This window comes from Callospermophilus lateralis, chromosome 2 (genome assembly GCF_048772815.1).
Source record: "Callospermophilus lateralis isolate mCalLat2 chromosome 2, mCalLat2.hap1, whole genome shotgun sequence".
Taxonomy (NCBI): Eukaryota; Metazoa; Chordata; class Mammalia; order Rodentia; family Sciuridae; genus Callospermophilus; species Callospermophilus lateralis.
Genome location: NC_135306.1, coordinates 101,672,797 through 101,690,439, shown reverse-complemented (window position 1 = coordinate 101,690,439; position 17,643 = coordinate 101,672,797). Strand labels below are relative to the sequence as shown.

The window sequence follows — 17,643 nt, the reverse complement described above, 5'->3', positions numbered from 1 at the left end:
AGAATCAATAGAGGGATGTCATCAAACTAAAAAGCTTCTGCACAGCAAAGGAAATGATTGAGAGCATGAAGCAAGATCCTACATAATGGGAGAAAATCCTGGCCAGCTATCCCTCCAACAGGGAATTAATATCCAGACTATATAAAGAACTCAAAAAACACCAAAAAAACAAATAACCAAATTAATAAATGGGCAAAAGAACTAAACAGAAATTTATCAAAAGAGAAAACACAAATGGCCAACAACAACAACATATATTGAGTGAAAGAAAGTAGTAGAGTGGAGGAAGGAGAATGGTGATACTAGTTCATTGTAGATTGAGAATGGGTTCTTGTTCCATTAACACCTGAGGGTCACTGAGCAAGCCTAGAGAACATGTTTTATTTAAGAAAGTGATAGAGACAAATTTCTCCAAAGAGAAGTGGGGCCTTGGAAGCAAGAGCCCATGGGGGGATTGCTTTTTATAGACCCCAGGACCCCTTTATAATTATTGTCTTCTCTTTCTTCCCTATATATGTGACCAAGGGCAGGGGCACAGAGGTTAATTGTTAGCAACCCATTGATCTCTCCTTGATAACCCATCTTCATCCTCTTTTGACCCCCATCCTTCATTACTCTGACTTCCTGACCTTTGCCCCTGCCTCAGTTTGCTGATTGTGACATGCCCTGTCTACTTAGGCCTGGCAGGGCTGCAGGCAATTTGCTTCTTTGGCAAAGAAAACATATGACCTCAGCACAGTGAGCCCATTTTATAGAATTATTCTCTTAATCTCATGTTCCCACCATCCTCATCTGTCTTTCCTCTAAAATTCCCCCTTCAAGGACTTTGGGCCCCTAAGTTTTTTAGGTTATTTGTGTGCCAACTCATCTGGCTACTTCCTGCTAAAAAAGAGTGGTGTTTAGGAGAAGGAAACCTGAAGTTCTTGTCTCCATCCAGTGGTGCATAGAGAGTTAAGGTTTTTAGCATCATAGCAGTCCAGAGATCCATGGTGGCAGTTGGTGGGTGACTAGAGGAGGTGTTCAGAGGGCAGGGATCATGCTAAGACAACAATAAATAAGACAGCAAAGCCTTATTTTTTTTGCCAACAATTAATATGAAAGCATTTGGTATTATTGGTTGGTCTCTGACAACCATGAAGGTGGTAACTCATTAAGGCTTTAGAAACATTAGTAGAGTTGTTAGAAACTTATAGACAACATTTAATTTTTTTAATGTCAGAGATGTCCTCCTGATCTGTAGTTAAAGTATCTAATGCCATTTGGTTTTTGTAAAATACTTTTCAATTGGCATTACCTCTATATTTAGTAGAGATCACTTTATCTCTATCACTTAGGGCTTTCTTGGTAAAGTTAGAATTTTTATGTGTCACATTACATCTTTTAGACAAATATGAGAGATAAACATTGGGGATAGATAATCATACTAGCAAACACAGATCAAGCCTGCCCAGGTAGCAAGTTAGGAAAATTTGCTGATCTCAAATGGATTCATAAAAGCTTTTAACTCTGACAGTCTCTTGATAATCATCATCAGGCACTTCTGTTTAAAAATCCTTCCTTTATAGCCTCCAGCTTTATTTACTTTTGGTGGGGCTGACAAAAGTGTAATCTTAAATTACATTAAAGGAATTACTGTCTTTCCTTTTTAAATGCCCACGTATGGCTGTGCTTTGGTTATAATTCTCCTGCCAGGTGTTCAAGACCAAGCTGGGCAAAATTTACCTTGTTTCTATCTACTGTTAAGAGTCAGCTGAGATTCCTCAGGGGGTCACTCTTGGGAACTTGGAAGAAGCCTCTTAGCTTCTCTAGTGTCATCTGTCAGGATAAGTCAGAGTCTTGCTGATACCACATGTGGCTTCCTTTGGAATAATTAGGGAAATTTTCCTCTCCAATGTCTTTCTTATTTGTAGAATGTGCACTGGTTGGCTTTCTGTTCACTAGGGTCCCTTTGACCCCCATGATCAGAAGGTCATTTGGCCCAGAGTTGCAAAGCTCTTAGAGAAGTCCCCTTGTTCCCTGAGTCCAGGCTGACCTCAGAGGACAAAAATTGGTTATTTTCTTCCTTGGCCCTTTTATTTTCTTAACTTTAGTCTCCAAGTTTTGGTTTTAAACATCTAGGAGGCCAGTTTCACCAGTCTTGAAGAAGGAGTACTGGGTTTTAACTTCAAAGTCTATAAATTAAAGTAATTTACCCCATTCCATTTAATTAGGGTCAGAATTAGTGCTGAAAGTCAGCCTTATATTCTCTTTATCCTATAGGTATGGTTTATTATCTCAAATTAACTCAGGTTGTTTTATTAGAAGTTATATTTCTGCATAACAATCAGACAACAATTATAAAGTTTTACAAGGAAAATACAAAATGTAATTGACAAGAGCAAAAACATATTTAGTTTGCATAATAGCTATGAATCAAGAAACATAATTTTTATAGTCCCAAACCTTTACTTAGCTACATATTATATTCACTGTTTGAGATCACAGTAATCTTTATAACAAAAAAAAATCTATCTTTTGAACTTAACTTTAAATGAACTCAAGTCTAAACTACTTTGGAATCATCCTAACATAGAGGCAGAGTCTTAACTGACAAATCTTAGGTAAAGTGTTTTATTTCTGAAGCTGATCTTTGTCTCTTTCTTAAACATTATTTTACAAAGTTCTCATACATTGTTTCCTGAGTCTATATGGATATCAGTTAACACAATACAACACTGCATTTGAAACATTAATCAAACAAGCTAAGAGAGCTTTTAACTCCTTTTTGTGGTAAAGTGTCGAAATGTTTTTATGTTTCACATTGTCAGACTTTAAATAAATGAGGTTCTCCTTATTACCTTCCAAAAATACAGTGACATTTCCAACCTAGTGTGAGGAATGACACAAAATGTTAAAAATAACTCATTGGTGACAGATTATTAATTATTATTAATTACTCTAGTAAATGAGCACACAGAACATCTTTATCGGACCACAATCACTTTTGGATCAAATTAGAATCAGACCAGATATTTAAAGAATGTGAAAGCCCTGAAATCCTCAGGTAAGTGTACTCAAGGTAAAGGAGACTTGTACATGTAAAATCATTCCATTTTCTCCCTGTGCTCAAGCATTTAGGGGGAACTTATTAAGAGAACAGAGTCACAGAGTACAAGAGCAGACAGGAAAGCCATTTAAGTCCCACATCAGCTTGAATTTAAAAGTGACACTTTTTTCCCCTCTAGACCCAAACTAATTTTGAAAAGTTGCCTATACAGTTTACATTCCATGCAAGACTTGGACAGATACCTGGCAGAAAGTTTCTAAGAAGTAAGGAAAGCTACCTTTCCTTAGGTAAAATCTCATACATAGGGCACTTTTGATTATTTTTTTCTTCTACCTTTTGTAAAACCAGTCTCTTAAGTTGAAGTTTTATAGCCTATGTTTCCCCCTGGAAACCATTTTTTAATTTTTACTTTCCCCAGCTGGTAATCAGGCCAGATTTGGATACAGAAAATTATCATCTCCATTTTTTCAACAGTGATTATTATATCCCCTATTATTACTTTTGAGGATGAAACTCCCCTCTGAACAAAAAAAGTGAAATGAATGAAAGAGAACAGAACATGGATGCTTTCACCCAGGAAAGGGTACATTTTCTTTGACAAGGGTACATTTTCCTAATCTTGGAGCCTCTAGTGGTCAGCAGTCCCTTCTCCTTCCATGACCTCTGTATTTAGCTGCTACCTTACCAGCATGGACATAACGTCTCTCCTCCTTTATGGGTAGGCATGAAAAAGATGCAAGTTTCCAGATTATCTGCCCTTAACATATGACTTATTACCCTGGGAGACCATGAAACCCTTAGATACCTTTCTTAGAATAAATCCTGGTCTGTCTGTGTTAAGCCTACCATTAGTTAATAAAGACTTGTGGGAAAACTGGACCTCACTGAGAATGGAAGATACTAACTTCTTGATAACAATTTGAATGTGGGAGCATGTGGGCTGTTGACAAGTGATGAAAGGAAGCCAAGATTTGGGGGATTTTCTCTTTAGTATACCCCTTTAATGGTCATGACTCTCCATCAGAGTTTGTATTGAGGCCATGTTTGATAGCAGAAGAAAAAGAGGTACTTTTTCTTGAGTATCTGTGCGTCAACCTTGCCCAAATTTTCCAGTATTCAGGCTAGTGGTGACCCTAGAATAAGTATTGAGATTGAAGCTCCCATCTGAATACAAGAAAACATAATTCAGGCACCTGTGCCAGAGAAATTGTTCACTTTGCTAGGGACATCTCCCTTATGAATTTCTGATGGTCAGCAAAACCCATCTCTCACTCCCATGTCCTGTAAGATTTATTGCTGCCTCATCAGCAAGAACGCAACAGTCTTTGTTTGCCACATGCGAAAGACCTGGGGAACACAGACTTAGTGGCTTTCCTCAGTCACTATCAAATTTCCAAATGTGGTACCCAAGAATGGCAGCCTACAGTATTCCTCTGCTTTGCGTGCCTATGTATTTAGTGAGCCTAGCTAGTAAGAGTTATCCTTCTATCAAGCAAGGTTCAAGAAGTCTGTGCAAGGCCAGGGTCATTAGGGGTGAATGCTGGAATAAATAATTTATGCAATGGAATCTCCAGAGGACATCTAGTGGTTGTTGAATGCTTAATGTCCTTTTGTTGAAGAAATCTAAGGGGTGAATTGAAAGGGTATGGGCCCCATTATCTTGGAGATTTTGAAATGGACTTTGTAATTGGGAGGCCTTATCACCTTGAGGATGATGGGTTCAAATATGTTTCCTAAGATCTCTGAAAAATAGGAATGGATTGGTAAAAGTCTCCCTTCTGCAGCCAAGATGCTAATAGGACACACAGGAGCATAGAAACAAGACCTATAGGCTTCTAAGGTTTCAATATGTGAACAAAAGGAATCCAGGCTTTTCCTTATTCCTGGTCAGAATCTCACAGTTGCTTCTTGCCTTTGCTCAACTCCCCTGCATCCAAAGAATGAACAGAATCAGGGGCCACTGTCTCCTAGCACCAGACATGCTCTGAACCAAGATAGGAAAGTAGAAAATAACCTTTGCTGAGCCAAACATGCCTGTGATTAGGAGTGACAACACATTATGAAGACTTTCATCCAAGATTTTAAGATTGGCAGTCAAACTGAAAACATTTAAATGGCTGACAGATATCCCGAGATGTAAGGTGCAGAGGAGCTTACCTTGGTGACAATCCCGGGAGAGTCCCCAGCTGATATCAGTCCTTTGAGAAAGGGTTCTTATTCCCTGGTGTTAAAGATTAAACACCCAAGAGCCACTAAGGCAAGCCTAGAGAGCAAGTTTTATTTAAGAAACTAATAGAGGCAAACTCCTCCAAAGAAAATTGGAGCCTCAGAGGCAAGAGCCCATGGGGGTGGAGTGCACTTGCTTTTTTATAGGGCCCAGGACCCCCTTTTAATTATTGTCTTCTCTTTCTTCCCCCACTTAAGTGACCAAGGGCAAGGGCATGGAGGTTAATTATTAGCAATCCACTGTTTTTTGATAAACAGTCTTCATCCTCCTTTGACTCCCCGATCCTTCATTACCTACATTGCCTGCCTGACCTTTGCCCCTGCCTCAGTTTGCATATCCTGACTACTTAGGCCTGGCAGGGTTGCAGTCAAATTGCTTTTTAGCAAAGAAAGCATGTGGAGTCAGCAGGGTGAACACCCATTTTACAGAATTATTCTCTTAATCTCATGTTCCCACCATCCTCATATGTCTTTCCCCTAACAATGGGAGCGGGGAGGGGAAAAGGGACAATCATGAACTGAAATTGATTTCCATGAGATGAACGCAACTACTATGTGTAACCATAAAGCTCTAATAATAATAAAAAATAAAAAAGACAGCTGAAGTATTTCTAGTGATCCTAGATTTCTCCTTGCAAGTAAATTGGCAAAGACATTTTTTTATTTCAATCCCATCCAGGAAGCATATTCCAAGGCACTTAAAAGTTTGCAAGGACATTGGATTTTGCCCTCTTTTCACACATCAGCAGGATAGCCAAGAAGAATTTTTTTCAGCAGCACTTGTTTAAGATCTTGGAATTGAAGCCTTTATCCATTAAACATTGCTCATTATTTTAACCATTCAGATTGTTGGAAAACAGCTTTCAGGTAAACCCTATCATCAATGAAGTCATCTCTTTCAAATTGTTTCAAGAGTAGACTCTTGAAAAAGAAAGAAAGAAAGAAAGAGAGGGAGGGAGGGAGGGAGGGAGGAAGGAAGGAAGGAAGAAAGGAAGGAAGGAAGGAAGAGAAAAGAAAAGAAAAGAAAAAAGGTGTGTTGGGGGTTTGACTTATTAAAATAGGTTCTTTCAGTGGTGGTTTCTGTCTATGGCTATTGCAAATAATGCTGCTATGAATGGTAGCCACTTTCCTTACTTCCTACAGATCTATCCACTTTTTCTATTTCTTCTGCAGTCAGTTTGGAGATTTGCATCTTCCTAGGAATGTGCACATTTCATCAAGGTTGTCTAAGTTGAGGGTATAATTGTTCATAACCTTCTCATAAATCCCTTTTTGTTTCTTTAGTGTTCGTAGTGATGCCATTCTTTCATTCCTGGGTTTTGATAGTTCATGTCTTCTCTTATTTTGTCAGATTTGCTAACTACCTGTCAGTTTTGTTGATATTTTCAAAGAAACAACTTTTGGTTTCATTGATTTTTCTCTATGGGATAAGGAAGCTTGAGTCCATGGATTTCTGCTCTAAAATTGATTATTTCCCACCTTCTTCCAGGTACAGTTTCTCTCCTCCCCCATGACTAGGGATTAAGCCCAGGGGCCCTCTACCACTGAGTTACACTTCCAGGAAGCACATTGCTTTTTTGTTGTTGGTTTGAGGCACCCTCCATTTCTCAGTCTGGCTTCAAACTTACAACCCTGCCTCAGCCTCCCAAATAGATGGGATTACAGGCATGTGCCACCAAGTCCAGCTTGTTTATAGATTTTTAAGGAAAAAAATTATTGATTGTAGACCTTTTTTCTTTTCTGATATAGTTTTTCAAAGCAGAAAATACATACTTTTGTATCCTTATTTAATGCAACCTATGGATTTTGATATACTGTGTTTTCATTCCCATTCAGTTCCAAATATATTTTAATTCCCCTTGTGATTTCTTTTTTTGACTCATGGATTGTTTAGAAGTATGTTGTTTCATTTCCAAATATTTGAGGTTTGTGCAAATTTTCTGTGGATCCTTAATTTTGTTGTAGTAAGAAAACAAATGTTATGTGACTTTGTAAGGGTAAAATTTCTAAGCTGCTTCTAAACTGCAAAACCTGAGTTAAAGTGTAAAAGACCAGGCATTGTAAAGTTTCTAAGCTTCAGGGCTTGAGTTAAAAAGTAAAAGACCAGGTATTGTTAAATTCCTCTGCTACCCCCAAAACCTGTAATTCCTGTAGCTGTTAAGACAATACCCGAACTGCTCAGTAAATATACCCACTGACTCCCTGGTTGTCTAATAACCTAGGGTTCTGTGTAGCCTGGCACATAGGCATCGCAGGACCTAAACCAATCAGTTTGAATGTGTACCCCGCTTAGGAGTGACCAATCACCCCTGCCCATTCTGTTCCCGCCAATGAATGTACTAATCATGTCTCAGAGTTGTTGTTCAATTTTCCCGTGCCTCATGATGATTTGTTCTGATGTATGCAAAGCCCCCGCCCTTCTCAAAAAGTGTACTTAAGCACCACTTGACCTCTGCTCTGGGCTCTGGGCTGCGCTCCTTTCTCGAGTGGGCACGGAACCCCAGCATGCTGGAATCTCAATAAACCCCCTCCTGCTTATTGCACAAAGTCAGTCTCTTGGTGGTCTCTCCCTCCGACGCTTCGCCGGACCCTTACAACTTCAGTCTTCTAAAATGTATTTGGATTTGTTTTTTAATTCACTCACTATGTGACCTCTCTTGGAGAATGTCCCACATGAACTTGAAAAATATATGTATTCTTATTGTGTGCATGTATAAATACAAAACAACAAGTCCCCCATTATGTGCAACTATAATGCACCAATAAAAAATGTGGGGAAAAAAATAAAATAGGTTCATTCAGGTTCCTGAAAGCCAGGAAACTTTCTATGTGATAGACAAGACTTCTTGTTCTCCATTAAAATTTTTAAGTTTAATGATTTAGAAAACTACTTCTGATAGAACTGAGAGTTTTGCTTGTTTTTGGCCTGATGTCAAAATTTATTTTAGAGTTCTCTGAAGAGTCAATGTGTGCCTTTCATCAAAGGAATGAATGGTCACAGTGTGAGGAGATTTCTTTTTATTACCAAAGTGGCAAAACTAGCTGGCTACCCAGCATTGTAGAGGCTCCAGCTGTGAAAAGAAGAAAGAAAGAAGCTTTTGTTCCCAGCCAACATTGTATGTGATAAAAATATGTCATGTATAACTAATTAAAACAAATTTTAAAAAACTAATACAAGAATTCTTTGATGTTTTCAGTATGCTTAAAGCAAGCAAAATCAAAAGGATAAAGGAGAACTGGCTTTGTCTAAAAATACCTTCAGTTTTACCAAATTGTAAAACATAAAGGAGAATGGCAAAAGTGCCAGTTCCTTAATGACTGCTTCAAATTTTTAAAAGAATTATGAACTATGCCATTTGACAAGGAAACACATTACAGATTTCTTCTGTTTGCATCCCCAAACCAATTCTAACATGGCTTAATAAAGTTTGCCCAATGATACGGAGCTTCTTTTCATTTAGCCTGCTGGGAAGAGGTTTTATAAAAATAACCTACAGTTAGGAATGTGCCAACTTTCTGAAATTGAACATTCTTATCAGAAAAAAAAAATCCACATTCTGAAATACAGACACAGTGAGATGCTCTTTCATTTTGTCTATCTTTACACATTGGTTCATCAGAAAGTTTCCACACAAATAAAGCCAGAGTGGCATTTGTGTCCCTGCAAGTTCAAAAGTAAAAATGAAACTATTTAATTCCTAATCTTTTACTCATTTCTATTGGTAACCAAGTCTCAGGGACTGCTAATATTCTTGTGGTTTGTTGCCAACATTTGATACTCTAAGGCATTGTTTTTATCAGTTAGAAATTAATAAAACATAGAAATGTTTTTGTTAAGATTTACGAACCTGTGTATTAGTTTATTTTCAGTTACTCTAATGAAATTTTTGAGGTTGAACACTTCAGAAAGAGATTTCTTTAGTTCAGAGGTTTAGAGTTCAAACAGCATGGTGCTGGCTCTGGTGAGAACCTCTTTGACTACATCACTTCGTGGCAAACGGTAGCATAGTAGAAAAGCATGTGAGAAACATCACATGGCAAGATAGGAAGCCAAAACAGGGAGAGGCCATTTTATAAAAACTTGTTCTCTGGAAAACTAACTAAGGATCTCTTGAGAAATACTTTAGTTTCTCCTGAGGACATGCCTCTAGTGATTTATGACCTCCCACTAAATCCCACATTTCAAAGGTCTCACCACCTCCAAACATTATCACATAGGAGACAAACCACATCTAAATCATAGCATCTCAAAACCAAGACACCAAATCCCTTATTAGTAAAAATTGCTCAAGAATGAAGGGAAGATACTAACAAATCAGCATGAAAAAAAAAGTCCCAAAAAGGGCTTTTTGCAGTTTTTGATTATCCATTGAATTTTTCATTTGAAGTATCACATTGACAGCAATGTGGAGAAATCTGAATTTGAGTTACCCTAACCTAGGCTTGGATCCCATCTTTTCTCCTTCCCAGTTATTCCACCACCATGTTGTTGTGAGGGATCCATGAGACAGTCTATGTGAAATCAGTTAGCTGCTTGTGTGGCACATAGTAAGCAGTCAACAAATGTTGGTGTCACTCTTTTTCCTTTACCTCTCCTCCCATAAGCAATTGGAGTTGGGAGGGAGTGCTGAGTATATACTCTACCAATTTTCCCTGGACCCTACAGCAGGCACCCAGCCTCCATGTGTCAGAGTTTTTTTAAAGGCCATTGTCTCTCACTCTAGTCTCCATTTACACTCCATAAATCCAGTGATGCCCTCTGGGAACCCAGGAAGAAAACAGCCCCATCCCTGACTCTGTGCCATTCCTTCAAAACATAGGAGAGCATTTACATAGCAAAGTACCAACAACGACTGCTCATCCATGATGTCACCAATATCTCAGTCACCCACCCCAGAGACAAGAAAGACCACGAGCACAAGGACACAGTGTTTCTTTTTATCTTCCTCAGAGCAGAGCAAACAGCTTCTATGTTGAAAGGAGGGCATTTGTGGCATGGGGATACATTAATTTGGATGTTGTACCCCGGAACTCAGTGGCATCGTGGATAGTGGTACTCTGTCAAAAAAGCACTTCAGAATAACAGAGCTTGGTATCCATTCTCATAATTGATGTCATGAACCATAGAATGATATAGTTGCAAAGTGTTGTGAAAATGGTCAAAATCTAACAACACAGATAAATGGCTTGCTAAAGACAATGATGAGTTATATAGTGACCAACCACAGGACTCCAGACCTCCCTGGGGGTGGGGAACACCTTATTTTTCAAGAGAAAATTTGATCTAAGAAGGTATTACAGAAGAATGGCATTTACCTCACAGTATCTCGATATCTGGGTAGAGTGACAAAATTCCACAATTTTAACTGTAAATAGTCTGATATACTGGAGATTCAAAATTCAAGGGGCATCTACCAAGGACAACCAGGAAGGAAGAAGAGTAGACATTGTGTAAACCCACTGCATTTTGATTACCATGGCTGCTTCCCTTGTTCTGATTCTGGTGTCTGTATCTTTAAATGGAGGATAAAGCAGAGAATTCAAGGAACAAAAAAATGGCTGAGGGAACTAAAGATCCAAAGGCTCAGGGGTTTGCCTTCTTGATAAAACCAGGGAATGTGTGCTGGGGTTGTGGATCAGTGGTGAAGCACTTGCCTAGCATGTCTGAGGCACTGGGTTCAATTTTCAGTACCACATATAAATAAATGAATAAAATAAAGGTCCATCAACAACTTGAAAATATATATGCATAAAACAAAAAAACAGGAATGTTCTGAAAAATGCCATAGATTCTATTATCCTTTCCTGGAATCTGGAAGAATATGAAATGAGATTCAAAGATTTTACAACCTTACTCTCCATACAGAATCAATTGGAACCAATTCTTTCATGTCTAGGTCTTGAAGGCTCTGATTCTCTTCTTAAGCAAAGATGGGCTCCACACTGAAGAGCCACAGAAAGGAAACATCGCAAACCTTATGACATTCCACTCAAGTCCTTATTCTATCCAATCTTCATCTGCTGTGTCAAAACATCAGACTCACCATCTTTTAATGAATATTATTTTTCTTATACCTAAAGAATATGTCATTAAATCAGTTCAGTAAAAAAATATTTCTGGTATTTCCAGCCAAGTTCCCATGAGCTGAGCAATAGGTTTAGGATACTTAGAATGCCAGTATTTTTCAGTTTCCAGTGCTTTACCCAGGGTGAACCTTAACTAAGTTAGCATTCATAGAGCTAGACACCTGAATCATGAACACAACTGGCCAGACTCAAAATATGAATATACTAAAGATAAAGTTGTGGGTGATTCTAGGGAGGATCTCACAACCCCACAAAACAAACATTCTCTGGCTTTGCAGGACAGATTTCTGATAGAGTGAATGAGTTCTGGGTTAAGAATTAGAAGTTCTAGATGGGAGGCTCAGCTTGTCACTAGCTCTGCATCTTTTTGTCTCTTTCATGCTCCTGTTTCTCCCATCATCTAGTGAGATGCTAGACAAGGTTGTCTACCTATTCATTGCTCTTCCCTTAGCACATTGAACTGTGTCTATCATCTAAAAGTTCTCCACAAATATTTGTTGAATATAAATCTCAAAAAAGGCATTGAATCACAGTGGCAAAAAGTGTGGACTCCAAAATTAGAAAATCTTACTATGAGTACTCACACTCTCTGTCACTAGGTGTGTTGCCATGAGTAAAATTCTGTTTCACCAAGCCTCACCAAGTCTCAGTTTCTTCCTCTGTGAAATAAGGATAATAATAATTAATAATAACAACAACAGAGTGGCCCTCAAAGCCACAACTTCAGCATCAACCACAGATCAAAAATACTTGGAAAAAAATTAGTCACATCTGTACTGAACATGTACTGACATTTTCCTTGTCATTATTCCCTCATCAGTTCAATATACCATTTAGTTATCATTTACATTATATTAGGAACTACAAATAATCTAGAGATAATTTAAAATTTACCAGAGTATACCCATAAGTCATATATAAATACACCATTTTATATATTGAGCATCCATGGATTTTGGTATCCCCAGAGGTTCCTAGATCCATTTGCCTGTGGGAACTATGGTACAATTGTGATTACTAAAATGAAACTTATTTTTCATTACTGTTATTTTCTGCTGTGGGGAGGCCAATCAATGCACTTGAGCTCCAGGAAGAAACCTTGTGTTATTGGCTCCCATTAAGCATGAATAATCACTAGCCTATGATAAAGGAGAAAGTCTCTTCCCCAGAGCCTAAAGATCTGGGCTTACAAGCCCCAGTTTCTTATTTCTTTTCCCCTGCACAAGAAACCTCTGGATCAGAATGAACAAACGCTTCTTGTCACTCTTCTGCCTCACCTGCCTCATTGTGGGTGAGTCCCAGACCTGAGGAGTGGAGATCCAGCGACAGGATCCAGGGAGCTCCAGGGAAATTCTACATATGTAATTGTGTCCATGTGGGGATGAGCTTTGACCATATTCATAAAGTAGAAACCAGCCTTCCGAATGCCTCTCTGCTTTCCTTGCCAACTTTCTGTTCTTCTCAAAATTCTACCACTCCCCTGCAGGTGCACAAGCCTCTACATCACTGCACCTCCATCCTACTTATTTCCTTTGTCCCTACCAGTCCTCACGATTCAGACATATTTCCCTTAGGACATTCTTTCCACTCATAAATATATGCCCATTTGCTGTGGTTGTACATGATATGAAGTTACACTGGTTGTGTATTCATATATGAGCATTGGAATGTTATGTCTGATTCATTCTACTTACTTTTCTATACTCATTCCCCCTCTTTTCTCTTCATTCCCATTTCTCTAATTCAATGAACTTCTATTCTTCCCCTACCCACCCTCCCTTGTTATGGGTTAGCATCCACATATCAGAACATTTGATCTTTGGTTCTTTGGGATTGGCTTATTTCACTTAGCATGATTGTGTCTGGTTCCATCCATTTACTGGCAAGTGCCATAATTTCATTCTTCTTTATGGCTGAATAGTATTCCATTGTGTATATAGACCACATTTTCTTTACCCATTCATCTATTGAAGGGCACACCCAGGTTGGTTTCATAGTTTAACTATTGTGACTTGAGCTACTATACATATTGATATGACTGTATCACTGTAGTATGCTGATTTTAAGTCCTTTGGGTATAAATCGAGGAGTGGGATAACTGGGTCAAATGGTGGTTCCATCCAAGTTTTCTAAGGAATCTCATACTGCTTTCCTAGAGTGGTTACACAAATTTGCTGTCCCACCAGCAATGTATGAGTGAGCCTTTTCCCCCATATCCTCACCAATATTGTCACTTGTATTCTTGATAATTGCCATTCTGACTGGAGTGAGATGGAATCTCAGTGTAGTTTTAATTTGCATTTCTCTAATTGCTAGAGATGTTGATTTTTTTCTTATATTTGTTGACCATTTATATTTCTTCTTCTGTATAAGTGTCTGTTCAGGTCTTTTGCCAATTCATTGATTGGGTTAAAGTTAAAGGATTGTTTCAGTTGGAATTCAAAAATTCTCAGCTTCCCTTCTCAGATGTATTAGGTGAGAATGCTGAAGTGTGATGGGAGATCCCTAGGCAGGACTCCTGGGGACAGAGTTTAGGTTCATTTAGGCTACAGGTTCTCCCTTTAATGGTGGATTGATCTGAAGATTTTAAATCAGTGCACCTCCCTGCAGGGCAGTTGCGGGACCATGCTAGGAGGCTCCTCCAAGAAAAAATCCTGAGTTTCACTGGTGTAGTGGAGGTCCCAGTTTCTTCCTATTTCTTCTTGTTCCCCTCAGATACTTGTGGACTTTTGGATTTAGGCTCCCCTAGCCTTTTGAATTCTCACCAGGGTGCATCTCTCCCAGCCTGGCAGGACCCTCTAGCAACTCTCCTAGCTGAGCTATCAAACTGCTGTTCTGGAGCGGGTGGAGGAGGATGGTTCTGGTGTGTTTCCCCAACCAGTTCTCCCCTGTATAAACCCGTCTCCACATTTTATTTTCTTCTGGTCACTAGACACACATTATACCATGTGGTGTGGGTTTGCCAAACCTGTTTTTCTGGTTAGGCACAGTTGTCAGGATTCAGATCCCACTGTGAACTGTAAAAATGCTTCCCTCCTCTGATTTCCCTGGTAGTCTGGAGCAGTTCAGCTTCTTTTCTCACACAAAGTTGTGCAGGACACCTTTCGGGTGAATAGGGCAGTGTGTTTGATCTCTGATTTCTCCATATTCAGACACACCTCAGACCTCCTAAAAATAGGGGTTCCTTTAATTGATGTATCCCTCCACTATTTTTAGTACAGAGAAGATAGCACCTGCAAGTGCCACTACCAGTAGCACTGGCCATTTTTTCTAGAAGCTGACCACCTGAGTCCCTGATCTATTTTTGAATATCTGGAGTTAATTTCCAGAAAAGTTCCCCTTTCTCAACTTGCTGAGAATTTGTGTCTGAATTCAGCCACAGAGCAACAAGGAAAGTGAACTTCTCTAATCTGCCATTTTCATGAAGTTTGTTCTGACACAATCAAACATACATGGGATAATGCTCCAATTGAGTCCCTAGTGCCACCTCTTTCCCTCCCCTCCTTCCTCCTCCTGTTTCTCTTCCTCTACTCTACTTGTCTTCCTTATATTGATTTTTATATAATCAGTGCATTATAGATATAAAGATGGAATTAACTGTGATATATTTATACATGTACATTGCATACTTTTATCAAATTAATCTGGAGAAATCAATCATATGAAGGCTAACCTTTTGCTTAAAGTTATCCAGATAAAAAGAGCTGAGTCCTTTTATTTGCACAACGGTGTTTTCTTTTTATTCCTATGGATTGAGGAGTTGGTAAAAGGTAAAACGGTGTACTGCCTAAATACTCCACCACTGGCTCTTCATCCAACCACCCACCCCCTAACCACCCCACTCCCTGCAGGTGTAATATTTCCAGCTCCATGCAAACTCTCTTCTTCTGCCTGATCTCACAACAAGCTCTGTGCTCTCCAGAAGCAACATCTACAAGATGCATAATCTGCCACCTTCGCACACGTTCAGATCGTTGTAGAAGAGGATTTGGTGTTTGTCATACTAAGAAAAATGAGTCATGCATGAGCCTAAAGATCTACCAGAGTAAGTAAGTAAGAGGATCAGGGAGATGCTGTGAGAACCTTATAAATAGTAGGAGAGTATTCAGCAATTTTATATTTTAGACTTGTGGCAAACCCAGGGGAAGAACCAAACCACAGAGTGCTCCTGAGCATGAGGAGCACAGGTCCATGTGTATGCAGTCAGAAGAGGACTTGGGGAAATGGGACAGAATAGGTGGAGATTCTATATTCCCAATAAAAATGGGTCACCAGATTTTTACACAAGAAGACACAAGAGCACTATTTGCAAAGCAAGAAAAGGAATCAAGCTGGTGTGTAGAGTTTCCAGGAACACTGGCAAACAACCCAACCACTACTGGCCATCAATTTCTACTTGGTGTTCTTTGGAAATATAAGCTGGGAGACCATCCCTATGTATCCCCTGCTGCCTGAGTGGTGCCAAGTTTGACCAGCCTTTAGATCTTAGATCGCTGACTTTTTCTGTGACTCTTTCCTATTGCAGATAACACTCTCCAGGTGTTATATTCGGTGTGTCAGAAGTTCTGCAGAAACTTGACCTATGACTTCAACAATCGGACTTATGTTCATGAATGCTGCGACTACAATTCTTGTAACTATAGATTCTAGGATTTTGCTCCCCTGAGATCACATTTGAAATATCACAGATGTATCTCACCCTTCACACTCATGTCTTCCCTGGCTTTCCTGGCCTGTTTGTCCTGATGGTACCCATGCTCCCTCCTTAACCCCACATCATCCTTCATGGTGCCTTCAGCGTGGCTCCCGTGGTCAGTCAATGATGATTGTGAACAATGGATTCCCCCATGACAGAGAATGGCATTTCCTTTCTCCAAGAAGTCTGCCCTGTATAGTAAGATTTAAAACAGGACCATTCTGGAATCTCTGTTAGCTTAGATAGGTGAGATGCTCCAATTAAAATACACATGTATCTGTAATTAAATATCACATTATTCATTACCATGATTAAGCAAACATAAGAACGAATAGTATGGCGGACACTGAAGGTTTTGCTCCATGGACACAAAGTTATTTCCACCAGTTCATGATGCCATCTTCAGAAAATAAGTCATTCTTATTTTCCTGACATTAACAGAGTAAACATTCTTACACATGTTAGCAGAAGATAGGAAACAATGGACTTCCCAGTGCTTTCCCAGCTCAAGCACAGTCATTTGGCATTCCAAGGATACCAGTTCATGGGCTAGAGAGCTGGCTCAGTGGTAAAGTGCTTGCCTATGAACAAGTGCAACCCTGAGTTCAATCCCCAGCACTGAAAAAAAAAAGGTTATTTAGTCAGCTTTTCACCATTAAGACCAAAAGAACTGAAAAGAGCAATGTAGAGAAGGAAAAGTTTATTTTGGACTTATAGTTTCAGAGGTCTCAGTCTATAGATGACCAACTCCATCTATAGACCCTTGACCCCATCATCGTGGAAGAGTGTGGAGGAGGAAAGAAGCTCAGGACTTGATAACCCAGAAACAGGGTTAGGAGGAGTGCTCTCCTCCCAGTGGACAAAATATATACTCCAAAGGCACACTGCCAGTGACCCCCATCCTCCAGCCAATCCTATCTACCTATGGTTACCACCTACTTAATCCATTCAATTCTGTTAATGCACTCATTAAGGTTCTCATGACCCAATAATGTCACCTCTAAATTTTCTTGCTTCTGTGAGACATAACAAGATGTATGTCCATGCCATATCTCAACTCTAATTATTCTTTCCCTCTTTTTCTAAACTTTATTCTTTTCCTCCTTTGCTATCCACCTCCACTATCACCTTCCTACCTCCCACTGCTACACAAATGTTCCCTGTAAAAGCAGGATGTCCTTCAAAGTTTTTCTCAGTGTCCCATGATCCCTGTGTGCATAATCCAGGGTGAGCTGCCTTTTAGGGTCCCTCGGCTATGGTGCCAAATGGGGCACACTTCAGTGAAGTCTGTCTCTCTAGGACAGATTTCTTGAGCCTTAGGGGATGAGCTCACAATGGATATGAGAGGTCTTTCCCTTGTGGCCTATGTGGAAATAATAAACCCACTTCACATAACATGTTTGTGTATGTTCTATCTCATTGGACTCAAATGGATAATCAGTGCATTGCTGAATCTAAACAGCAGCCCAAGATGCAGTGTGCAGAAGTTTATAGACTCCCCTTTCTTGTGGTTAGCATAGTGATGATCTTTACCATTCTTCCCAAAAGACTGTTTAAAAAATATGCTGGCAAAAAAAAATAATAAAAT

At 39.3% G+C, this 17,643-nt stretch overlaps 1 protein-coding gene across 1 annotated transcript; it reads left to right on the top strand.

The window, feature by feature from the left end:
* The first annotated feature begins 12,601 nt into the window (after positions 1–12,601).
* On the top strand, positions 12,602–16,009 carry Pate3 (prostate and testis expressed 3). The gene is made up of 3 exons (XM_076841603.1): positions 12,602–12,650; positions 15,282–15,404; positions 15,885–16,009. Exons 1-3 carry the CDS (start codon positions 12,602–12,604, stop codon positions 16,007–16,009), a joined length of 297 nt encoding a protein of 98 aa, XP_076697718.1.
* The last annotated feature ends 1,634 nt before the right edge of the window (positions 16,010–17,643 follow it).

Coding starts and splice junctions, on each gene's coding strand:
- Pate3 (XM_076841603.1), top strand. CDS start 12,602: ATGAACAAACGCTTCTTGTCACTCTTCTGCCTCACCTGCCTCATTGTG. Junction 12,651..15,281: donor CCTCACCTGCCTCATTGTGG/GTGAGTCCCAGA, acceptor TGTGCTCTCCAG/AAGCAACATCTACAAGATGC. Junction 15,405..15,884: donor GAGCCTAAAGATCTACCAGA/GTAAGTAAGTAA, acceptor TTCCTATTGCAG/ATAACACTCTCCAGGTGTTA.